At 43.4% G+C, this 27,109-nt stretch overlaps 1 protein-coding gene across 4 annotated transcripts in view; it reads left to right on the top strand.

Moving 5' to 3' along the window:
• Positions 1-6,028, top strand: part of LOC6600246 (junctional adhesion molecule A) — a 102,616-nt gene extending 96,588 nt beyond the window's left edge. Inside the window, exons 7-9 of one of the 4 annotated variants that reach the window (XR_003409191.1) lie at positions 486-915; positions 5,647-5,725; positions 5,979-6,028. Coding sequence is in view for 2 of the 4 variants with exons in the window: in XM_002025375.2 (XP_002025411.2) it covers positions 486-784 (299 nt within the window). In the remaining 2 variants the exon portion in view is untranslated. Of the gene's footprint in view, positions 1-485; positions 3,435-5,646; positions 5,726-5,978 lie in introns of those variants that run through there. The other 3 variants (XR_003409192.1, XM_026993293.1, XM_002025375.2) reach the window with 3 other exon arrangements.
• The last annotated feature ends 21,081 nt before the right edge of the window (positions 6,029-27,109 follow it).

The following is a 27,109-nucleotide window of genomic DNA, read 5'->3' as shown; positions in this document are numbered from 1 at the left end:
GCCGGCAGTTTGATGTTTAAATATTTCATACGCCTCGACTGACACCGGGCTTTGTGGGGCATAGGCGGTGGGCGGGTTGTGGGAATCACAGATGTCTAAGGATTTCCCCTGGCTCCTCTCGAGCATCGAACAAACACTGCAGCATTAATTAAATATTTATGCACAAACATGTTCCCTGTTCAGGAGCCAAACAGAGCGCAACAAATAAAGACGGTCGAGAGGATGGAGATGAAGACGGTCAATTCTGTGTCTGTTACGGGACGCTGACTCAAACAACCTCGTACTCGGAGTCCTCCTTGAACTCTTGCTCGCACTCGTACTTCTACTCGGAGTCGTACACGTACACGTACTCGTACTCGTACTCGTGTATAAGTAGCTTTTATTTACCTCCATCTCTGTATCTCTCTGTTTACCTGTATGTGTCTTATTGTTCAAGTACAAATTTAACATGTAAGCTCAAGACAATGCAATAAAGTTGAAATTAGTTCGGGCCATAATTTCAGGTGAACATCCGGAGGCAATGCAAACAGGCTCATCCGGTTGTCAGGTCAATTGGCTGACAATTGTCCTGCTGCTGGGCCTCGTCCTGTGCTACAGTAAGCAGTGCACAGCCGCACTGCCATCTCCGTTGCCAGGGTTAGCAACAGCAATAGCAAGTGCATCCAGTGAAAGCACAACTGCCACATCGAGGAAACGCTGCCCTGCGGTCGCCAGCTGCCGCCAAGCCGCAAGCCACGCCAACACCCAGGCCCAGGTCCAGGTCAAACGCCACTGTCACAGATGATCGAATGGAGGCGACACAGGCGTACAGCAGCAACAACAGCAGCAGCAGCAGCAGCAGTAAATGCGACAGCAGCAACAACCACAACTATCTAGTGTAATTTAAGGAGACACATGAAATGTGTTAGTGTGTGAGTGAGTATAAGAGAGTGTCCGAGTGAATGGGCATTTGAGTGTTTGCTATTCAGTCATAAGTGTGTCAGTTTTAAACTAGTACTCAATGTGGGGAGTGGTAACTGCAGCACTCAGTATTTGCTGCACAATGTGGCACAATGGCGTAGTGATTGGTTGAGCATAGGAGTAATGAAAACTATAAAACCTGTTTGATGGCCAGTGTAATCTACATTCCATGGCACATACACCTTCGGAAGAAAGCTCCGAAATCGTTCTTCCAGCTTCCCCCATACGTTTCGACCTTCATTAAAATCTGTTAATTAAAATATTATTAGCCAACCGAAGGATGGTATTGATTCCAACCCTTTCCATTGCCCCGCCATTGTAAATCATTGTAATCGTCTATATAAATATGTGTGTAAGCAAATAGATTACTGTTTAATGTGTATATTTAAACAAAAAAAGAAATCAAAACTAACCATAGCGAGTGTGTAAATAACAAACTTAAACGTAATTGCAGCATAAATGCAGAGAGGCAAACAGAATGTATCACTAAGTACGAATATGATAGGAATGAGTAATCTCTTTGGCCAGCGGCGAGGACTCTTTTTAATAAATTAATGAATAATCAAATATTATGCAGCAGCTCCACATTCCATAATTAGATAAAAACGTAACCAGGCAGCTGGCGGCAGACAGCAACAGCAGCAGCAGCAGCAGCATCGAGCCATAAAACTTTCAAACTGATTGCCATATCAATATCATGCAAATATTTGCACTGCGCAATTTTCCACCAAACCAAATGTAAATTCGATTTTCCCCCACAAAAGGAAATAAAAATATAAACCATTTATTTATTTCTTATTGCCACGGCACTTAGTGTTACTATTAAATAATTGAGGCTCCACAGTGAGGTAAAAACATTTGATTTTAGGTGAAAAGCTCAATCTATGAGAGTGTTGGTCAATATTTCTATTCCCAATATTTTCTTCCACAAAAGTAAATTTGGTTTCCGTTTCCTCGTTTTAAACACAACTTTAATTGCAAAATTGTTATGGCTCTATTAAACGACCCCTCATAGCGTTGACAGGACAATTCTTTTAGTAGTAATTTTTCATATTTTTCGAAAAATTTAATTACAATGAATGACACAAATGCCGGCATATATGTAAGTACGCCATTACGCGTAACAATAATCCCCTGGTCCTCCGATCAAATTGCATAAATTGATTGTATGTGAAAAGTGCAAAAAAAAACAATTTCGATTTGTGGTATTAAAAAGTTTCTATAAAAACACAATTGACATATAATATCTTTCATAATTGCTATAATTAAAAAACAACATTTTCCCTCCCCAAACAGGGGATAAATCAAATAACATTTGTTAGCCAAATCAAGCAATAACCAACTCAAAAGTGGCCCCATAAAAACCTATGAGATCGTTTGGCCAATTAAAATGTACGCGGCTGATGTGATTTCCCCCATGTCCTTTTTATAATGAAACATAATTTCAAATTATGCATTTCCATTGTGTTTTCTGCGGCCGGTGAAAGGCAGAACAAATTATATTAATTTCTGTTAAGCTGTAAAAATAATGTTAGTCGTAAGCCGATTTTATGTGTGTGTAATCGGCCAAATTGTATCAAAAATGTTACTGTACATTCAACCACATGCCAGCTGGACAGTGAAGCAGATGTACAGGATGGATTTATCGGAAAAGAATACAGGAAGAGTGATCAATAGAGCAGATCTTCCACTTGACAGGACTTCTTTCGTGTCAGTCTGTCTGTCTGTCTGTCTATCTGTCTGTCTGCCTCAATAATCGAACTTAGCAAAACCCCCGAAATACATTTTTAAATACCAGCCCAAAGCCCGTTCTACAATCCTACAAGTATCACAGTTGTCGTGTCATTTAGCGAGTCTATTGGAGATTTTAGGGACTTACAAATCCATCTGAAGCTGCAGCTAACCAATCAAAAATATACGCATACACATACATACTATATGTAGCTATACATAGAGATTTAAGTTAAGTGTGAATAAATACATATGCCAGCCAATTTGTAATTCAGAAATGGTAATGCCATAAGCCCGCAGCCATTTGCCGTAAACATTTCAAGTGCAGTACATAAATCTATATAATCAAAGGCCGTCAACTAAGTAATTCCTGTATATTAAAGTTAATTAGTGAGAGCCGAAAACTATGCATTAGCCAATGGCATACCATACTGCATAGTTGAATAGTTTTAATAAAGCAATTGAACTGTATAAAACGAAGATAGACCCCACTACTTTTAACTGTTGAATTAACTACGAATTGAACTAAGCGGCAGACTAGTCGATTGGGTGTTTTTGCGAGTGCAGGAAGTCAGGCACGCGCATATACATACATATATACGAGTATGACATCATATAAAAACATAGCAAAGCATTACAATAATAAACAAATAGCAATAATAACTAAAGAACACAACTGTTGTTTGTCGCCAGAGTATTGTATGGCCTCAAAAAACAACAACCAACAGAACATCAGCGAAATGAGATACGATTAAATTTTTTTTTTTAAATTAAACCAATCGTGGCGTTTTTACTCGGGGGCTTAGCCCCTCCTGATGGGATCCTTTGAAAGTGTGAGGCTATGGCTTCGCTCCGCTATGAACTGTTGAATTATTTATGCAAACTACAAGGGAATACAACAGCTGGCTCTGGAAAGGTGGATCTGCCTCCTCCATGCCCCATGCCTCATGCCCCATGCTCCATTCTGGTGCTCCAACACTCAACGACAGCTCCAAGAAATGAAAAATAAGCTGCAACGTATGCGTGTGTCACATGTAATCGCCGGATTATGGACAGCTTCGCCAGAAGAGCAGTATATGTAGGGACTCCGGTCCTGGGGCAGGCGTTGAAAACTGGGTCAGCAAATAAATCGAAAAGGCTTAAAACAAGAGAAGGAAAAACCATAGAACAACTATGGACAGTCGTAGCTTATGCGACCCGAACAGATTTCTCCCGGGCATAGGGCATGGGCAGGGTAGGGAAAGAGTAAGTATTTGTACGGATGTGAGTTATAAAACAATTTGCATTTGATGTCCTTGCGACGTATTATAAAAACAAAGAACTTCAGTCTCTAATTGCTCTCAGCTCAAATGAAGTGAAAGGACACAGGTAACTTAAATTCACTCCTTATTGTATTGTTAAATACATTCTTTGCATGATACCACATGATTCCACGCATTTCATGTTCCCACAAATACTTTCAACATATTTAGTTCCATTCTTTTCGGTTTAGTTAGTTTAAGTTATTAGTTTCCACTTGTGTACATTCCCAAATGTTTATATGTCAGTTAATACCCACTGAGGGTCTACCTATATCTAATTACTTATGTTTCGTTCTGTATCGAAATTGTCAGCTCATCAACCATTCCGCGAGCTGTGAACTTTGACAGTCCATGCACCGCAACCGCAGTCAAGTGGCAATCGATGTGCGTTTTGGTCTCAGCTCATTAATTAAGAAGTGCCTTTCAGGGTAGCTGCTGACTGCTGCTAAACACAGGAGTACAACTTTAGTTCTATTATAATGGGCTACAAACACCCAGATTTTCTCCGAATTCGAAAAAATAACAATATTGCGACGCTGCGGTCACAAAGACCGCGGACCCAGTCCAATCATAATCAGAAGCCCAATTGAACGAACCCTGCTATGAAGTAAATGGGAAAAGGAACAAGGCTGAGAATCGGGAGGACACAGCGGTTGAGGCACAGGCGGGGAGGCTGATCCTGAAGGCCATTTGCCACTGCGTTGGCATAAAAATATTTATACGCTCGCTTGAGTCCAAATTGATGCGCGCTGCTTACGAGTATGCAAATTTTTGGTTGTCTAAGCAACCGCAGTGCCAAGCTGTTGTTGTATGCCCGGATCTGGTCCTGGACCAACCCGGACATGGGCATGTAATTTGGCCTGATAGATTCTACTTAATAGCATGGCATTAGACACATTTGTTGCCTGCCCCACAGGCCGCAGGAACAAGAACAGCAACAGCAACAGAAACCGAAAGAGCAGAAGCTAGGGGAAGTCCTTGATATCGATTTGAGCTCAACGGAGCATTCAAAGTCAGTTTTGAATGGACTTTAATCCCGCACCGTGCCACAGACCTCAAATTTTCGCTTTCACATTTCCATTCGACAAAACATTTCACACACACACGCGTTCGTCCGCATTTTTTTCGAGCATTTTCCCGCTAATTTGACTGTAAATTTAGATGGCATCTACATGTAATCCACACAGAATTCCTCGAATGACAAATGCATGCATCAGCGGGTGGGAAGAGACTGTTGGGTATGAACCTTGCACGGACGGCTATGAGTTTTGTATCCGACGAATACAAGCTGGAAATGAGTAGCATCGTTTCCCGGAAATTTCCCGGATATTGACGAATAAAGAGAGTGATTCCAAGGAAAATGATAAGCGGTAGAGAAACTCCATTAAAGATATAATGGAAATCATGCTGATTTATTGGGATATCCGGAAAAGACTTTTCACAACATACGACTCTATTAAATTGCAAAAATCCATCGGAATATATACATATGTACATATGTATGTAAATATATCAAATAAATAACAAATATATATTAATCAATTGTTCAATGGAAACTTTTGTGATTTATAATAAGTATAATCAACGATAAACCCTTTGCTTTCGAAACGCATTATATAAATGAAATATTGATTCATTTTTTAATTATTTGCAGAGCAATTACAACATATGTATATCTGAGAAACGATTCCTATTTACCGAGATCAACCGATGGAAGCTGCTATAGGATCTATGTATGTATTCGATGCTATATTTGTAGGGCATCTAAATGCGAATAGGCATTATGTTCTCCAATATGTACATATATCCACATAATGGCATTTTCTGGTGCCTGCATTGTCAACGCGTGTTTGCATTCTGAGGGCGTGGTCACGGCCAGTGTGGCAGGCCAGGCATAAACTGGCCGCTACAGCGACCGCAGAAAATGCCAGTTGAATTATAGACCATTTGAATGAAATTATTTTAATTGCGTAAATCACTTTGCAGCCAAACCAGAAATTCAACAATGCTGCGTTGGGCGGTGCACTACAGAGCGGAGAAATGGCAATGGCACTGGCATTGCCACTAGCAGTGGCGCTGGGTGGTTGAAGTAAAATGTGGCTCACTTATTGGGCCAATCTCATTTAATGCTCGCCACTTTTGCGGCCAACAAAGCAGAAATACTCGTAGTGGGGAGTGGCACGAGAGCAGAAAGTAAAAAGTAATAAGGGTGGCGGTATGGGTAAGGGTAGAGGTAGAGTAAGGGAGAGTAGAAATACTCGAAAATTTAACCAAAATATTTCTGTTTGCATATTTGCACTCCATTCCCAGATAATTGTTTTCGCTAGGTCGACAATAGAAATAAATTCTGGCAACAATTGCCACAACCAGCAGCCCTGGGGAGCGCTGCCTGTGCTTTTGTGTGAGTGGGCCACTTGTAATTGCAACTATAATTTGTAAAAATTATCGCCAATGTTATGAATGCATTTCATTTTGCCAGACCGGCGCGCCCGCCGATGCTCAATTCTAATGGAACACACGGCGTATGCGTGATATCAATATGAACACATTCTGCATTCAGGACGACCCTTGAAGCGGCGATAAATGCAATGTTTCCATAATTTATGAATCGCAACGGACAGATGGGGCAAATATTTGCTAGCACTTTTCGTGCATTACATGACTAAAGCGGAATAAAGCAAAAGGGGACTGGACTCCGAACAGATGTCGCAAAAACTTTAAACTCCAACTGGAATCTAATCCTGCAGCCAGCTGCACTCCAACTCACCCGCCAATCGAGAAAATCCTGCACAAAATGTTCACAAGCCATTCAAGCACTTTGACAAAACAACTCGAGCTGACCTCGCCCGCACCCCGACACGCTTCAATAGTCTTGGTTCCAGCACCCAATCCTTGTCCCATTCCTGGTCGTGGCCCATTCAGTGAGTGTTTGGATGGCAGGAAATTTTTGTTTGACTCTCAAGTGGTTATTGTTGTCAGGCCCGTCATAATGCAGAGACGGGCGACACGTCGGTATAGCGATGATACGAGATATGCGATACGTGGCATGATAAATGATGGCGCTCTCTAAATAAGGCTTAGTGCCAGACTCGTAAGTATGACTATGAACTATGAACTATGAACTTATGGCATATTTGCTCGCCTTCAGCAGCAATCAACGCACTTAGCGTTGAGTGGGCTTACTCTGGTCGGATGGATGATTTCAATGCGAGTCTGAGAGCCACTTGTTGTCGTCTCCAAATGAAGCGGCGCCGTTGACACAACAGGAGCCCAACCCCTTGCAGCATCAGTGATAGCAGGTCGTCCCACATGTGCAGGACTTGTGCGAGCATGAACTTCCTTCCACTTCCGGCAACTGGTGGCGAGAAGCTTACTCCCGACAACATCCTGATGAAATCAGCCTGAAACCTTGAACCTTATTCAGTTTCTACAAATACAGCCGAAGCTATATGTATCAAACTTATCCACTACAGAAAGAAGAGAGAAAGAAAGAGAAAAGATATACATATAGACATACGCGGTGACACCAGATATACACCCTGTATAAGGGCAATTCCGCTAAAATGTCCACCATGCCAAAAAACCTTAAACGTCATTTCCATATACTTTTGTCCCGATATTGAAAGCTAAGTAGTTTAAGTAGTTTTAGTTTTCATTATCGTTGATTACAGAACCTATTCAAATAAAAGCGTTATTTTTGTATCTCCTATAAGAATGATGATAAAAGCTTTTCCTCAAAGTTGTTCTAACGTATTGAACTATCTAAAAGCATTCCACGAAAATTGGCCGATTCTCAGCTAATTATTAGCCCGGAATTTGGTAGCGTAAAGTACTTCAAATCCCAGATCGTCTTCAATTACAAAAAACAGGAAAGATTTTTATAATTATTAACTTGGAAAACTAGCACTGAATATTTCATATATACATACATATGCGAAATAAATGTTCTACACATAATCCTACTCGATTCGCAGTCTTGCAATTTTGTACCCCAACCTGAAAAACCACTTCTGTTCTCTGTAACGTGACGTCTGGTCATATTTCGGAATTAGATTTGAAATGAATATTGGCGCCAATGGAATAAAATGACAAGATATGGCAGCTCTATTTTACATACACTTGTGTGTGCGAACCAGTAGGATAAGATAATTTGGTTGCTTTGGTTTTATAAGAGAGAGAAAAGTTTTATCGTATGATATCTACAGGCGCACAAGAAAGTGTTAAAAAAGGGATATCGCTGAAAGAGTAAAATATTTTTCAAAATGTTGCGAAATGTTAACCACTGTTGCGCAACTTTTCGAAAATGAACCAAATGTTGCTAAGCGCTTGTTGCTACAAATTTGCTACATGGTGGCACTTGCCATACTGTATATATGTAGATGTGCCAGTTCATACACCAGTCATGTCGCAAACTCAATTGTTTATTCCTTTTGGGAGCATATTTCATGATATATTTCCCCGGATAAGCGGCCCGAGGCTTTAACCTCCACTTTTACGTGTCCTGCGCCGCTCTAGGGACTTTTACCACTTTGAGTAAGTTGGCGCGCGCACCCTCTGTTTGAACCGGTCGTCCTCCGGGGGCCTTACCCGTTTGGGTGTTGCCGGATCGATACTGCATCCACGAGCGCGTGCATCGCCCCATCAGGTGGTACTTTTTATGACGTATTGAGCGTGCTTCGCATGTTCATACATTACCGACATCGTCTTCCCTCCTGCACCATGCTTTACCTCATCGGCTTTGATCGGGTAAGTTTTCCTTGTCTTCCCCCTTATTAATTTTTTCCATTGACTATTTATCCTTGGTTCTTCTTCTTTTATTTTTTTATTCCCTTCAGTTGGTCGAGACCCTCTCTGACCACAAACTGCAACGCCGCGATCGCCCCCCTATTACCCCACCAGGTAAAGTTGTAAAGCTATTATTTATTCATTTATTTAACTCTTCCTCTCATTTTAGCTGATCGCCACCTCCCGTGCCCGCGGACACCGATACGCCCGCCATCGTTTACCAGCGGCTTCACCCTTCTGATCTTCTGGTTCATATGAGCGAGTGTGCGCTCGATGACGACATCGCGAACTCCCCGCCGGCTCCTGCGCAAGGGACAACGATGCTGTGCGCCCCTCGGCACATGATTCCTGTCGCGGGACGCTGTGGCCTTTGCATCTTGCTACTGCCATGGCCCATTCTGATTTTCCGCCTCTCCAGACCGCTCACCATCGGTACCTCCTACGAGCGTGATTCCGCCGTAGCTCCTCGTCCTCTCGGGAGTTCCAAAGGATGTGCGCCTGGCTGGACTGTGGCAGCCACTGGCTGGACTGTGGCAGCCACTGGCTGTCCTGCTGCGGCCATAGCTGTAATACCGCTGCTGTGTCACTGAGTCGACAATGTGGCGTTCCGTCCGCTGCAACAGGGACCAGTGATCGGCGGCGGAATTGTTGGCTCACGCCCGCTGGAGACAATGACTCCGAATCAAACGCTGGGATTTAGCTTCGATACGCGTAAGTGAATCAGATTTATAATTGTGGATATATTTTAAAATCTATCTTCCTTCACAGATGACCTACTATGTACCATACGCTTTGCCGCAAACCGAGTCGTGTCTGATTTCTCCTGCCATACGGAGTCCTATCAAAGCATCTCAGCCACACAGAATCGTTGTGTGTATCTGTGCAAGATTCGAACTCAACAAGCCATCGTCATCCTTCGATTTGGCCATCGACAACAAGGACTTTCCCTATGGCAATCAAGGGAGGAGCTACGCGGGCTACTAGACTCCAGATAGATATCGTTTCTTTTAAGTTTAAGGATATACGCGTACATATGTATATTTAGATAGTAGATACAAATCTTTTCCACTTGATTTTTATTTATACTAAGCTAAGTTTTTATCAATAAAACTATTAAAAAATGGTCCTTGCTGTGTTCTTTATCCTGGAAACTATCCCGATTATCCCGATCGGTTCACAAATAGCGGAGAAAACCAAATAGTTTGTATTGCAGAAAATGTCCTTGATCCTTGATAAGGACTCCATCAAATCAGGGACATCTTTTCGATCACAGAAAACAGGATATATATTTCTGGAGAAAATATCCTTGATCCTTGGTCCTTGGTCCTTGATAAGGACTCCATTAAATCGGGGACATTTTATCGACTACAGAAAGCCGTCGCACGTCCCGATCGGGCCCCAAATAGCCGAGAAAACTAAATATGTATGTTTGAGGTCGTTGGAGTCCTTATCGAAGGATCAAGGACATTTGTCTGATCACGTGGGGCCATGGAAAGCCCCGATCGGGGCACAGATAACGGAGAAAACAAAATATATATGTCTGGAGAAAATATCCTTGATCCTTAGTCCTTGATAAGGACTGCATTAGATCAAGGATGCTATAGTAAACAGAGGGAGCAATCGCTCAACCCGATCGGGCCACAAGTAAGGGAAAAAACAAATAATATATGCCTGGAGAAAATATCCTTGATCCTTGGTCTTTGATAAGGACTTCAATAGATCAAGGATGTTATTCCGAAAGCTGGAAGCCATCGCACGTCTGAATCGGGCCACAAGTAAGAATGAAACCAAGATATATATGTCTGGAGAAAATAGCCTTGATCCTTGGTCCTTCACAAAGACTCCATCACATCAGGAACAATTTTCCGAGCACGGGAAGCTGTCGCACGCCCAGATCGGGCCATAAATAGCGAAGAAAATTAGTATTTTTGATCCTTGATATCCTTGGTCCGTGAAAGGGACCATTAAATCAGGGACATTTTTCCGAGCACAGGAAGTCGTCGCACGCCCAGATCGGCCCACAAATAACGGAGAAAACGAAACTGGCCTGTAATTTATTTTTGAAAATGTAGTTCAAGAAATCGCCGAGAGGGGCGCCACCGTACAAAAAAGAAAAACTCGCGTCAAATGGCAAAAATCTGGATGGGATACCAGGCGAACAGAATCAGCAGCAAGCAACTTTAGAAAATGCAAAAAAAAGTGGTGCATACTTATGGGGGCTACAAAATTTTTAAAAAAATTCAGCGACCTTCTGCTGATTTCTGTTCGCCTGGTATCACATCCAGATTTTGGCCATTTGACGCGAGTTTTTTTTTGTGTACGGTGGCGCCCCTCGGCGATTTCTTGAACTACATTTTCAAAAATATATTACAGGCCAGTTCGTTTTCTCCGTTATGTGTGGGCCGATCTGGGCGTGCGATGGCTTCCTGCGTTCGGAATAAAATCCTTGATCTATTGAAGTCCTTATCAAGGACCAAAGATCAAGGATATTTTCTCCAGGCATATATTATTTGTTTTTGCCCTTATTTGTGGCCCGATCGGGACGAGCGATTGTTCCCTGTGTTCGGAATAGCATCCTTGATCTAATGCAGTCCTTATCAAGGACTAAGGATCAAGGATATTTTCTCCAGACATATATATTTTGTTTTCTCCGTTATCTGTGCCCCGATCGGGGCTTTCCATGGCCCCACGTGATCAGACAAATGTCCTTGATCCTTCGATAAGGACTCCAACGACCTCAAACATACATATTTAGTTTTCTCGGCTATTTGGGGCCCGATCGGGACGTGCGACGGCTTTCTGTAGTCGAAAAAATGTCCCCGATTTAATGGAGTCCTTATCAAGGACCAAGGACCAAGGATCAAGGATATTTTCTCCAGAAATATATATCCTGTTTTCTGTGATCGAAAAGATGTCCCTGATTTGATGGAGTCCTTATCAAGGATCAAGGACATTTTCTGCAATACAAACTATTTGGTTTTCTCCGCTATTTGTGAACCGATCGGGATAATCGGGATAGTTTCCAGGATAAAGAACACAGCAAGGACTATTTTTTAATAGTTTTATTGATAAAAACTTAGCTTAGTATAAATAAAAAACAAGTGGAAAAGATTTGTATCTACTATCTAAATATATGTACGTGTATATCCTTAAACTTCAACTATCTAGAGTATAGTAGCCCGCGTAGCCACTCCCTTGGTTGCCATAGGGAAAGTCTTTGTTGTCGATGGCCAGGTCGAAGGATGACGATGGCTTGTTGTGTTCGGATCATTCAAGGGGACCGCTTCTGCCCTGCCGGGATACGATTCTGTCTGGCTGGGATTGGACTCGGTCTGTCTCGAATACGCCGCGGTAATGCTTGAATAGAACGACTTTTGGCGGTGGGAAGTCGGAAACGACTCTGTTAATGGCAAAGCCAAGGGTACATAAGTCCTCTGTGAAGGAAGATATATTTTAAAATGTGTCCACAATTATATACTAATTCACTTACGCGTTTTGAAGCTGTAGCCCATCGTTTGATTCGGCGGCGTATTAATGAGTGCCATGGCTGGCTCATGATGATGCGGCGTTAGCCGAACGCCAGAGCCGAAGGGCCTGGGATCTAATCCAGAAAGTGCGCAGATTTCGGCTCGTTCATCTCTCCTCCCTCGAGAATCGAAGGACCATTTCTGCCCTGACTTGCTTAGTAGGTTTGGCTTGAGTACGCCTGCAAGGAGCCTAAGGACCCTTGCACCCTTTGTGGTTGAGCTCCAACGGACCAACTATGGCAATAATAAGACCATCTGTTGGCCTCCTCGAGATTTTGACGCCGCTCGACAGGCTACATCCCCACGGTCCTGGCAAAGTAGGCAGCCGATCGGGGCGTGGCATGTCATTTCGTGACCGCGAGAGTCCTGCCTACCGATTGGCACCAGAAAAAAGGACATCCATTCCATCACGATTTTCGCAAAAAATCATGATGGTTACATCATTAAAATTGCCAAAAATCGGCCTCATTTTCGTGGTCGAGATTTTGACGCCGTTCGAAAGGCTGGATCCCCGCGGTCCTGGAAAAGTAGGTCCTTCCCCGATCTGGCCCTATTTGCCTGAGATATAGCCTTCCGAAGATTTGTATCTGCACATTATTCAAATACTGGTTTCTTCAGCACGCTATATCTCTGCAATGCGGCAGCCGATCGGGGCGTGGCATGTCATTTCGTGACCGCGAGAGTCCTGCCTACCGATTGGCACCAGAAAAAAGGACATCCATTCCATCACGATTTTCGCAAAAAATCATGATGGTTACATCATTAAAATTGCCAAAAATCGGCCTCATTTTCGTGGTCGAGATTTTGACGCCATTCGACAGGCTACATCCCCACGGTCCTTGCAAAGTAGGTCCTTCACCGATCTGGCCCTATTTGCCTGAGATATAGCCTTCCGAAGATTTGTATCTGCACATTATTCAAATACTGGTTTCTTCAGCACGCTATATCTCTGCAATGCGGCAGCCGATCGGGGCGTGGCATGTCATTTCGTGACCGCGAGAGTCCTGCCTACCGATTGGCACCAGAAAAAAGGACATCCATTCCATCACGATTTTCGCAAAAAATCATGATGGTTACATCATTAAAATTGCCAAAAATCGGCCTCATTTTCGTGGTCGAGATTTTGACGCCGTTCGAAAGGCTGGATCCCCGCGGTCCTGGAAAAGTAGGTCCTTCCCCGATCTGGCCCTATTTGCCTGAGATATAGCCTTCCGAAGATTTGTATCTGCACATTATTCAAATACTGGTTTCTTCAGCACGCTATATCTCTGCAATGCGGCAGCCGATCGGGGCGTGCCATGTCATTTCGTGACCGCGAGAGTCCTGCCTACCGATTGGCACCAGAAAAAAGGACATCCATTCCATCACGATTTTCGCAAAAAATCATGATGGTTACATCATTAAAATTGCCAAAAATCGGCCTCATTTTCGTGGTCGAGATTTTGACGCCGTTCGAAAGGCTGGATCCCCGCGGTCCTGGAAAAGTAGGTCCTTCCCCGATCTGGCCCTATTTGCCTGAGATATAGCCTTCCGAAGATTTGTATCTGCACATTATTCAAATACTGGTTTCTTCAGCACGCTATATCTCTGCAATGCGGCAGCCGATCGGGGCGTGGCATGTCATTTCGTGACCGCGAGAGTCCTGCCTACCGATTGGCACCTACCTCGTCCTCTCGGGAGTTCCAAAGGATGTGCGCCTGGCTGGACTGTGGCAGCCACTGGCTGTCCTGCTGCGGCCATAGCTGTAATACCGCTGCTGTGTCACTGAGTCGACAATGTGGCGTTCCGTCCGCTGCAACAGGGACCAGTGATCGGCGGCGGAATTGTTGGCTCACGCCCGCTGGAGACAATGACTCCGAATCAAACGCTGGGATTTAGCTTCGATACGCGTAAGTGAATCAGATTTATAATTGTGGATATATTTTAAAATCTATCTTCCTTCACAGATGACCTACTATGTACCATACGCTTTGCCGCAAACCGAGTCGTGTCTGATTTCTCCTGCCATACGGAGTCCTATCAAAGCATCTCAGCCACACAGAATCGTTGTGTGTATCTGTGCAAGATTCGAACTCAACAAGCCATCGTCATCCTTCGATTTGGCCATCGACAACAAGGACTTTCCCTATGGCAATCAAGGGAGGAGCTACGCGGGCTACTAGACTCCAGATAGATATCGTTTCTTTTAAGTTTAAGGATATACGCGTACATATGTATATTTAGATAGTAGATACAAATCTTTTCCACTTGATTTTTATTTATACTAAGCTAAGTTTTTATCAATAAAACTATTAAAAAATGGTCCTTGCTGTGTTCTTTATCCTGGAAACTATCCCGATTATCCCGATCGGTTCACAAATAGCGGAGAAAACCAAATAGTTTGTATTGCAGAAAATGTCCTTGATCCTTGATAAGGACTCCATCAAATCAGGGACATCTTTTCGATCACAGAAAACAGGATATATATTTCTGGAGAAAATATCCTTGATCCTTGGTCCTTGACAAGGACTGCATTAGATCAAGGATGCTATTCCAAACAGAGGGAGCAATCGCTCAACCCGATCGGGCCACAAGTAAGGGAAAAAACAAATAATATATGCCTGGAGAAAATATCCTTGATCCTTGGTCCTTGATAAGGACTTCAATAGATCAAGGATGTTATTCCGAAAGCTGGAAGCCATCGCACGTCTGAATCGGGCCACAAGTAAGGAAGAAACCAAGATATATATGTCTGGAGAAAATATCCTTGATCCTTGGTCCTTCACAAAGACTCCATCACATCAGGAACAATTTTCCGAACACGGGAAGCTGTCGCACGCCCAGATCGGGCCATAAATAGCGAAGAAAATTAGTATTTTTGATCCTTGATATCCTTGGTCCGTGAAAGGGACCATTAAATCAGGGACATTTTTCCGAGCACAGGAAGTCGTCGCACGCCCAGATCGGCCCACAAATAACGGAGAAAACGAAACTGGCCTGTAATTTATTTTTGAAAATGTAGTTCAAGAAATCGCCGAGAGGGGCGCCACCGTACAAAAAAGAAAAACTCGCGTCAAATGGCAAAAATCTGGATGGGATACCAGGCGAACAGAATCAGCAGCAAGCAACTTTAGAAAATGCAAAAAAAGTGGTGCATACTTATGGGGGCTACAAAATTTTTAAAAAAATTCAGCGACCTTCTGCTGATTTCTGTTCGCCTGGTATCACATCCAGATTTTGGCCATTTGACGCGAGTTTTTTTTTGTGTACGGTGGCGCCCCTCGGCGATTTCTTGAACTACATTTTCAAAAATATATTACAGGCCAGTTCGTTTTCTCCGTTATGTGTGGGCCGATCTGGGCGTGCGATGGCTTCCTGCGTTCGGAATAAAATCCTTGATCTATTGAAGTCCTTATCAAGGACCAAAGATCAAGGATATTTTCTCCAGGCATATATTATTTGTTTTTGCCCTTATTTGTGGCCCGATCGGGACGAGCGATTGTTCCCTGTGTTCGGAATAGCATCCTTGATCTAATGCAGTCCTTATCAAGGACTAAGGATCAAGGATATTTTCTCCAGACATATATATTTTGTTTTCTCCGTTATCTGTGCCCCGATCGGGGCTTTCCATGGCCCCACGTGATCAGACAAATGTCCTTGATCCTTCGATAAGGACTCCAACGACCCCAAACATACATATTTAGTTTTCTCGGCTATTTGGGGCCCGATCGGGACGTGCGACGGCTTTCTGTAATCGAAAAAATGTCCCCGATTTAATGGAGTCCTTATCAAGGACCAAGGACCAAGGATCAAGGATATTTTCTCCAGAAATATATATCCTGTTTTCTGTGATCGAAAAGATGTCCCTGATTTGATGGAGTCCTTATCAAGGATCAAGGACATTTTCTGCAATACAATCTATTTGGTTTTCTCCGCTATTTGTGAACCGATCGGGATAATAGGGATAGTTTCCAGGATAAAGAACACAGCAAGGACTATTTTTTAATAGTTTTATTGATAAAAACTTAGCTTAGTATAAATAAAAAACAAGTGGAAAAGATTTGTATCTACTATCTAAATATATGTACGTGTATATCCTTAAACTTAAACTATCTAGAGTATAGTAGCCCGCGTAGCCACTCCCTTGGTTGCCATAGGGAAAGTCTTTGTTGTCGATGGCCAGGTCGAAGGATGACGATGGCTTGTTGTGTTCGGATCATTCAAGGGGACCGCTTCTGCCCTGCCGGGATACGATTCTGTCTGGCTGGGATTGGACTCGGTCTGTCTCGAATACGCCGCGGTAATGCTTGAATAGAACGACTTTTGGCGGTGGGAAGTCGGAAACGACTCTGTTAATGGCAAAGCCAAGGGTACATAAGTCCTCTGTGAAGGAAGATATATTTTAAAATGTGTCCACAATTATATACTAATTCACTTACGCGTTTTGAAGCTGTAGCCCATCGTTTGATTCGGCGGCGTATTAATGAGTGCCATGGCTGGCTCATGATGATGCGGCGTTAGCCGAACGCCAGAGCCGAAGGGCCTGGGATCTAATCCAGAAAGTGCGCAGATTTCGCCTCGTTCATCTCTCCTCCCTCGAGAATCGAAGGACCATTTCTGCTTACGTATAAATCTATAACCTCGTAGTGGGTAACATAGACTGCCCTGACTTGCTTAGTAGGTTTGGCTTGAGTACGCCTGCAAGGAGCCTAAGGACCCATGCACCCTTTGTGGTTGAGCTCCAACGGACCAACTATGGCAATAATAAGACCATCTGTTGGCCTCCTCGAGATTTTGACGCCGCTCGACAGGCTACATCCCCACGGTCCTGGCAAAGTAGGTCCTTCACCGATCTGGCCCTATTTGCCTGAGATATAGCCTTCCAAAGATTTGGATCGGCACATCATTCAAATACTGGTTTTTTCTGTAAGCTATATCTCAGCTATACGGCAGCCGATCGAGGCGTGGCATGTCATTTCGTGATGGGGAGAGTCCTGCCAACCGATTGGCACCAGAAAAAAGGACATCCATTCCTTCACGATTTTCGCCAAAAATCATGATGGTTACATCATCCAATTTGCCAAAAATCGGCCTCATTTTCGTGGTCGAGATTTTGACGCCGTTCGACAGGCTACATCCCCATTGTCCTTGCAAAGTAGGTCCTTCACCGATCTGGCCCTATTTGCCTGAGATATAGCCTTCCGAAGATTTGTATCTGCACATTATTCAAATACTGGTTTCTTCAGCACGCTATATCTCTGCAATGCGGCAGCCGATCGGGGCGTGGCATGTCATTTCGTGACCGCGAGAGTCCTGCCTACCGATTGGCACCAGAAAAAAGGACATCCATTCCATCACGATTTTCGCAAAAAATCATGATGGTTACATCATTAAAATTGCCAAAAATCGGCCTCATTTTCGTGCTCGAGATTTTGACGCCATTCGACAGGCTACATCCCCACGGTCCTTGCAAAGTAGGTCCTTCACCGATCTGGCCCTATTTGCCTGAGATATAGCCTTCCGAAGATTTGTATCTGCACATTATTCAAATACTGGTTTCTTCAGCACGCTATATCTCTGCAATGCGGCAGCCGATCGGGGCGTGGCATGTCATTTCGTGACCGCGAGAGTCCTGCCTACCGATTGGCACCAGAAAAAAGGACATCCATTCCATCACGATTTTCGCAAAAAATCATGATGGTTACATCATTAAAATTGCCAAAAATCAGCCTCATTTTCGTGCTCGAGATTTTGACGCCATTCGACAGGCTACATCCCCACGGTCCTTGCAAAGTAGGTCCTTCGCCGATCAGGCTCTATTTAGCTGAGATTTGGATTTGCACACCATGCAAATACTGGTTTCTTCTGCACGCTATATCTCTGCAATGCGGCAGCCGATCGGGGCGTGGCATGTCATTTCGTGACCGCGAGAGTCCTGCCTACCGATTGGCACCAGAAAAAAGGACATCCATTCCATCACGATTTTCGCAAAAAATCATGATGGTTACATCATTAAAATTGCCAAAAATCGGCCTCATTTTCGTGCTCGAGATTTTGACGCCATTCGACAGGCTACATCCCCACGGTCCTTGCAAAGTAGGTCCTTCACCGATCTGGCCCTATTTGCCTGAGATATAGCCTTCCGAAGATTTGTATCTGCACATTATTCAAATACTGGTTTCTTCAGCACGCTATATCTCTGCAATGCGGCAGCCGATCGGGGCGTGGCATGTCATTTCGTGACCGCGAGAGTCCTGCCTACCGATTGGCACCTACCTCGTCCTCTCGGGAGTTCCAAAGGATGTGCGCCTGGCTGGACTGTGGCAGCCACTGGCTGTCCTGCTGCGGCCATAGCTGTAATACCGCTGCTGTGTCACTGAGTCGACAATGTGGCGTTCCGTCCGCTGCAACAGGGACCAGTGATCGGCGGCGGAATTGTTGGCTCACGCCCGCTGGAGACAATGACTCCGAATCAAACGCTGGGATTTAGCTTCGATACGCGTAAGTGAATCAGATTTATAATTGTGGATATATTTTAAAATCTATCTTCCTTCACAGATGACCTACTATGTACCATACGCTTTGCCGCAAACCGAGTCGTGTCTGATTTCTCCTGCCATACGGAGTCCTATCAAAGCATCTCAGCCACACAGAATCGTTGTGTGTATCTGTGCAAGATTCGAACTCAACAAGCCATCGTCATCCTTCGATTTGGCCATCGACAACAAGGACTTTCCCTATGGCAATCAAGGGAGGAGCTACGCGGGCTACTAGACTCCAGATAGATATCGTTTCTTTTAAGTTTAAGGATATACGCGTACATATGTATATTTAGATAGTAGATACAAATCTTTTCCACTTGATTTTTATTTATACTAAGCTAAGTTTTTATCAATAAAACTATTAAAAAATGGTCCTTGCTGTGTTCTTTATCCTGGAAACTATCCCGATTATCCCGATCGGTTCACAAATAGCGGAGAAAACCAAATAGTTTGTATTGCAGAAAATGTCCTTGATCCTTGATAAGGACTCCATCAAATCAGGGACATCTTTTCGATCACAGAAAACAGGATATATATTTCTGGAGAAAATATCCTTGATCCTTGGTCCTTGACAAGGACTGCATTAGATCAAGGATGCTATTCCAAACAGAGGGAGCAATCGCTCAACCCGATCGGGCCACAAGTAAGGGAAAAAACAAATAATATATGCCTGGAGAAAATATCCTTGATCCTTGGTCCTTGATAAGGACTTCAATAGATCAAGGATGTTATTCCGAAAGCTGGAAGCCATCGCACGTCTGAATCGGGCCACAAGTAAGGAAGAAACCAAGATATATATGTCTGGAGAAAATATCCTTGATCCTTGGTCCTTCACAAAGACTCCATCACATCAGGAACAATTTTCCGAACACGGGAAGCTGTCGCACGCCCAGATCGGGCCATAAATAGCGAAGAAAATTAGTATTTTTGATCCTTGATATCCTTGGTCCGTGAAAGGGACCATTAAATCAGGGACATTTTTCCGAGCACAGGAAGTCGTCGCACGCCCAGATCGGCCCACAAATAACGGAGAAAACGAAACTGGCCTGTAATTTATTTTTGAAAATGTAGTTCAAGAAATCGCCGAGAGGGGCGCCACCGTACAAAAAAGAAAAACTCGCGTCAAATGGCAAAAATCTGGATGGGATACCAGGCGAACAGAATCAGCAGCAAGCAACTTTAGAAAATGCAAAAAAAGTGGTGCATACTTATGGGGGCTACAAAATTTTTAAAAAAATTCAGCGACCTTCTGCTGATTTCTGTTCGCCTGGTATCACATCCAGATTTTGGCCATTTGACGCGAGTTTTTTTTTGTGTACGGTGGCGCCCCTCGGCGATTTCTTGAACTACATTTTCAAAAATATATTACAGGCCAGTTCGTTTTCTCCGTTATGTGTGGGCCGATCTGGGCGTGCGATGGCTTCCTGCGTTCGGAATAAAATCCTTGATCTATTGAAGTCCTTATCAAGGACCAAAGATCAAGGATATTTTCTCCAGGCATATATTATTTGTTTTTGCCCTTATTTGTGGCCCGATCGGGACGAGCGATTGTTCCCTGTGTTCGGAATAGCATCCTTGATCTAATGCAGTCCTTATCAAGGACTAAGGATCAAGGATATTTTCTCCAGACATATATATTTTGTTTTCTCCGTTATCTGTGCCCCGATCGGGGCTTTCCATGGCCCCACGTGATCAGACAAATGTCCTTGATCCTTCGATAAGGACTCCAACGACCTCAAACATACATATTTAGTTTTCTCGGCTATTTGGGGCCCGATCGGGACGTGCGACGGCTTTCTGTAGTCGAAAAAATGTCCCCGATTTAATGGAGTCCTTATCAAGGACCAAGGACCAAGGATCAAGGATATTTTCTCCAGAAATATATATCCTGTTTTCTGTGATCGAAAAGATGTCCCTGATTTGATGGAGTCCTTATCAAGGATCAAGGACATTTTCTGCAATACAAACTATTTGGTTTTCTCCGCTATTTGTGAACCGATCGGGATAATCGGGATAGTTTCCAGGATAAAGAACACAGCAAGGACTATTTTTTAATAGTTTTATTGATAAAAACTTAGCTTAGTATAAATAAAAAACAAGTGGAAAAGATTTGTATCTACTATCTAAATATATGTACGTGTATATCCTTAAACTTCAACTATCTAGAGTATAGTAGCCCGCGTAGCCACTCCCTTGGTTGCCATAGGGAAAGTCTTTGTTGTCGATGGCCAGGTCGAAGGATGACGATGGCTTGTTGTGTTCGGATCATTCAAGGGGACCGCTTCTGCCCTGCCGGGATACGATTCTGTCTGGCTGGGATTGGACTCGGTCTGTCTCGAATACGCCGCGGTAATGCTTGAATAGAACGACTTTTGGCGGTGGGAAGTCGGAAACGACTCTGTTAATGGCAAAGCCAAGGGTACATAAGTCCTCTGTGAAGGAAGATATATTTTAAAATGTGTCCACAATTATATACTAATTCACTTACGCGTTTTGAAGCTGTAGCCCATCGTTTGATTCGGCGGCGTATTAATGAGTGCCATGGCTGGCTCATGATGATGCGGCGTTAGCCGAACGCCAGAGCCGAAGGGCCTGGGATCTAATCCAGAAAGTGCGCAGATTTCGCCTCGTTCATCTCTCCTCCCTCGAGAATCGAAGGACCATTTCTGCTTACGTATAAATCTATAACCTCGTAGTGGGTAACATAGACTGCCCTGACTTGCTTAGTAGGTTTGGCTTGAGTACGCCTGCAAGGAGCCTAAGGACCCATGCACCCTTTGTGGTTGAGCTCCAACGGACCAACTATGGCAATAATAAGACCATCTGTTGGCCTCCTCGAGATTTTGACGCCGCTCGACAGGCTACATCCCCACGGTCCTGGCAAAGTAGGTCCTTCACCGATCTGGCCCTATTTGCCTGAGATATAGCCTTCCAAAGATTTGGATCGGCACATCATTCAAATACTGGTTTTTTCTGTAAGCTATATCTCAGCTATACGGCAGCCGATCGAGGCGTGGCATGTCATTTCGTGATGGGGAGAGTCCTGCCAACCGATTGGCACCAGAAAAAAGGACATCCATTCCTTCACGATTTTCGCCAAAAATCATGATGGTTACATCATCCAATTTTCCAAAAATCGGCCTCATTTTCGTGGTCGAGATTTTGACGCCGTTCGACAGGCTACATCCCCATTGTCCTTGCAAAGTAGGTCCTTCACCGATCTGGCCCTATTTGCCTGAGATATAGCCTTCCGAAGATTTGTATCTGCACATTATTCAAATACTGGTTTCTTCAGCACGCTATATCTCTGCAATACGGCAGCCGATCGGGGCGTGGCATGTCATTTCGTGACCGCGAGAGTCCTGCCTACCGATTGGCACCAGAAAAAAGGACATCCATTCCATCACGATTTTCGCAAAAAATCATGATGGTTACATCATTAAAATTGCCAAAAATCAGCCTCATTTTCGTGCTCGAGATTTTGACGCCATTCGACAGGCTACATCCCCACGGTCCTTGCAAAGTAGGTCCTTCGCCGATCAGGCTCTATTTAGCTGAGATTTGGATTTGCACACCATGCAAATACTGGTTTCTTCTGCACGCTATATCTCTGCAATGCGGCAGCCGATCGGGGCGTGGCATGTCATTTCGTGACCGCGAGAGTCCTGCCTACCGATTGGCACCAGAAAAAAGGACATCCATTCCATCACGATTTTCGCAAAAAATCATGATGGTTACATCATTAAAATTGCCAAAAATCGGCCTCATTTTCGTGCTCGAGATTTTGACGCCATTCGACAGGCTACATCCCCACGGTCCTTGCAAAGTAGGTCCTTCACCGATCTGGCCCTATTTGCCTGAGATATAGCCTTCCGAAGATTTGTATCTGCACATTATTCAAATACTGGTTTCTTCAGCACGCTATATCTCTGCAATGCGGCAGCCGATCGGGGCGTGGCATGTCATTTCGTGTCCGCGAGAGTCCTGCCTACCGATTGGCACCAGAAAAAAGGACATCCATTCCATCACGATTTTCGCAAAAAATCATGATGGTTACATCATTAAAATTGCCAAAAATCAGCCTCATTTTCGTGCTCGAGATTTTGACGCCATTCGACAGGCTACATCCCCACGGTCCTTGCAAAGTAGGTCCTTCGCCGATCAGGCTCTATTTAGCTGAGATTTGGATTTGCACACCATGCAAATACTGGTTTCTTCTGCACGCTATATCTCTGCAATGCGGCAGCCGATCGGGGCGTGGCATGTCATTTCGTGACCGCGAGAGTCCTGCCTACCGATTGGCACCAGAAAAAAGGACATCCATTCCATCACGATTTTCGCAAAAAATCATGATGGTTACATCATTAAAATTGCCAAAAATCGGCCTCATTTTCGTGCTCGAGATTTTGACGCCATTCGACAGGCTACATCCCCACGGTCCTTGCAAAGTAGGTCCTTCACCGATCTGGCCCTATTTGCCTGAGATATAGCCTTCCGAAGATTTGTATCTGCACATTATTCAAATACTGGTTTCTTCAGCACGCTATATCTCTGCAATGCGGCAGCCGATCGGGGCGTGGCATGTCATTTCGTGACCGCGAGAGTCCTGCCTACCGATTGGCACCAGAAAAAAGGACATCCATTCCATCACGATTTTCGCAAAAAATCATGATGGTTACATCATTAAAATTGCCAAAAATCGGCCTCATTTTCGTGGTCGAGATTTTGACGCCATTCGACAGGCTACATCCCCACGGTCCTTGCAAAGTAGGTCCTTCACCGATCTGGCCCTATTTGCCTGAGATATAGCCTTCCGAAGATTTGTATCTGCACATTATTCAAATACTGGTTTCTTCAGCACGCTATATCTCTGCAATGCGGCAGCCGACCGCGTCAAATGGCTGGGATACCAGGCGAACAGAAATCAGCAGAAGATCGCTGAATTTTTTTTTAAAATTGTGTAGCCCCCATAAGTATGCACCACTTTTTTGCATTTTATAAAGATGCTTGCTGCTGATTCTCTTCGCCTGGTATCCCATCCAGATTTTGCCATTTGACGGGATTTTTTTTTTTTGTGCGGTGGCGCCCCTCGGCGATTTCTTGAACTACATTTTTAAAAATATATTACAGGCCAGTTCGTTTTCTCCGTTATTTTTGGGCCGATCTGGGTGTGCGACGAGTTCCTGTGCTCGGAAAAATGTCCCTAATTTAATGGTCCTTTTCAAGGACTAAGGATATCAAGGATCAAAAATACTCACTCAAAACTACTCATTATCCACTATTTATACTCCAATCTGGGCGTGCGACGGCTACCTGTGTTCGGAAAATTGCTCCTGATCTGATGGAGTCCTTGTCAAAGACCCAGCATCAGGGGTATTTTCCCCTTACATATATAGCCTGTTTCCTGTGATCGAAATTGATTTGATGGAGTCCTTATCAAGGATCAGGGACATTTTCCGCAATACAAACTATTTAGTTTTCTCCGCTAGTTGTGAACCGATCGGGATAATAGGGATAGTTTCCAGGATAAAGGCCACAGCAAGGATTAGTTTTTATAAGTTTGATTGATAAAAACTAAGCTTAGTATAAATAAAAAACCAAGTGGAAAAGATTTGTATCTACTATCTAAATATACATATGTACGCGTATATCCTTAAACTTAAAAGAAACGATATCTATCTGGAGTCTAGTAGCCCGCGTAGCTCCTCCCTTGATTGCCATAGGGAAAGTCCTTGTTGTCGATGGCCAAATCGAAGGATGACGATGGCTTGTTGAGTTCGAATCTTGCACAGATACACACAACGATTCTGTGTGGCTGAGATGCTTTGATAGGACTCCGTATGGCAGGAGAAATCAGACACGACTCGGTTTGCGGCAAAGCGTATGGTACACAGTAGGTCATCTGTGAAGGAAGATAGATTTTAAAATATATCCACAATTATAAATCTGATTCACTTACGCGTATCGAAGCTAAATCCCAGCGTTTGATTCGGAGTCATTGTTTCCAGCGGGCGTGAACCAACAACTCCGCGTCGATCACTGGTCCCTGTTGCAGCGGACGGGACGCCACATTGTCGACTCAGTGACACAGCAGCGGTATTACAGCTATGGCCGCAGCAGGACAGCCAGTGGCTGCCACAGTCCGATAAAATTGTATCACGAGTCGTACACAACCGTGGTTGTCACACACACAAGTGTAAGTAAAATGGAGTTGCCATGCGTGGCAATGAAGTTCCTTTGGCGCGCATATTCATTTCAAATTGAATAACCGGAATGCTTCCAAACTGAAATGAATGAATAAATGAAATAGGAATTAATTTAAAATGAGTCTTACAAGTTACAAGTTCGACACAAGTTTGCTTTTGCACAAATATCCATTAAGAGAACAGAAGTAGTAATTATATATTTATTCCTTAAAGTATTCAGATTTAACCCAAGGACTTTTGTAAAAACACGTGGATGGAGAAGTACAAGTAATCGTGTAAGGGGCACTGATTACAATGATAAATTTAAGAAATTATGTAATAAATTAAATGAATAAATTTAATTTAATGTTCCAAGTTGAAAGCGGATGGGTCTAATGTCGGAATTCTCGACTTGACTATTCTTCTACTGCTGTTGCTTGATACCATATACACACATTCATATCGGCATAGATAATGTCTCAATTTGCCTAAAATGATTGTATCCTATCGTGTTTGGTTCTTCCGAAAGGAAACGCCACGAACTCCGAAATAATTGTCTTGTCAACTTATAGATTTGGCATTGTTTGGCCATCTCCCATGGCTATCATCAATCAACCCAACGGAATCGCAGACGCACGTGGCCCAGTCCCAGACAGCACACACTCCGACGTACGAACATGCCACTTATTGGTGACACGACCATCATCAGCGTGACGGACAACTTCTTGGCTGTTTGACTTACTTTTGACCGGCCGGCGAAAAGGAACGAAAATAAACCCTCGATCAACTCCAGAGACATGACCAATAAAAAAGGGTTAGGCGCACAAATGGGCTTAGGGCGTCCTTCCTGCCGAAAAGAGTGGTAAACTTTTTCCAACAAACAAATTAAAATACCCGAGTGCTGGATACTTTTCTGTAGCCCTCTGTAGAATTAAGCGACCAACATAATGCATTTTCCACAGAAAAAACGAGGGGGAACGATGTGAGTTGCTGCGGCGACCGCAACTCTACATTTATACCCGAACCTTAGTCAGTATGGCTCTCCTCTATTAAAGGACACGACAATTTTAGTAGTGACATATTACTCATTTTGAGTATTGGGTGTAATAATTATTACACAATACAAATCAAAAATAATAATAATAATAATTTTTATTGAATAATTATTTTTTTGATTTTTATTGAATAATTATTATTATAATTACTTTTCTTGATTTTTATTGAATAATTATTATTTTTGGATCAAAACATTTATTATATTTTTGCTTAAAATAAAACTCAATGTAAACGGTAACGAAAGGGGCGGAAGGGGGTGTGTCGTAATTTTGAAACTAACTTGTCAAGGTCCGATATCACAGGAGGGAGTGTGGATACCCAATTTGGATGCTCTAGCTCTTACAGTCTCTGAGATCTTTGAACTCACATTTTGCAATGGGCAAAGCCGACCATGAAACCTGTGTGTTAGAGAGATACAGCGCGAGAGAGAATGAAATTGTTTTCTTGATTCTGGCTATAATAATTATACGATCTGGTTCAGATTTAGGCACTCTAGAAGATATAGTCATCTTCTACTATTCTGCGTTTTCTCGTATCTTTGAAATTGTGGATGCCACAAATTCGACTCGGCTATTGATGCTGATCAAGAATATATATACTTTATGAGATCGGAAACGATTCCTTCTGGACGTTACACACATCCATTTTTACCACAAATCTAATATACCCCTATACTCATTTTGCGTATCGGGTATACAAAATTTGTACGTATCCAGCACAAAGGGTTTTTATAAGTTAAGTCACAGAATTATGCATTAATCCATATATATGTACATATGTATGTATCTACAGAATTAAGTTCAATCAGCTTCGGGCCTTAGGGTTTCTACTCTATGTAGTGCTCACTGTATTTGTGCATGTATCTATTGGCATATTGAAAAAGGGCCATGGCGAGAGCTTTTTTACCCGGTTTCCTTTGCCAGAACATTTCCTTTTCCCCTTTTTTTTAGCTTCTTTTCATGTTCTTCTTCTTGTCTGGGCTTTAGGGTCTGGTCATCGGCCATTCGTACATACATGTACATATATCGAAATGTATAAATATA

Source organism: Drosophila persimilis, unplaced genomic scaffold (genome assembly GCF_003286085.1).
Source record: "Drosophila persimilis strain 14011-0111.01,24,50 unplaced genomic scaffold, DperRS2 tig00000824-arrow-arrow-pilon, whole genome shotgun sequence".
Taxonomy (NCBI): domain Eukaryota; kingdom Metazoa; phylum Arthropoda; class Insecta; order Diptera; family Drosophilidae; genus Drosophila; species Drosophila persimilis.
Note: the sequence above shows the minus strand (reverse complement) of the source record. Positions and strands in the feature narration are given on the sequence as shown.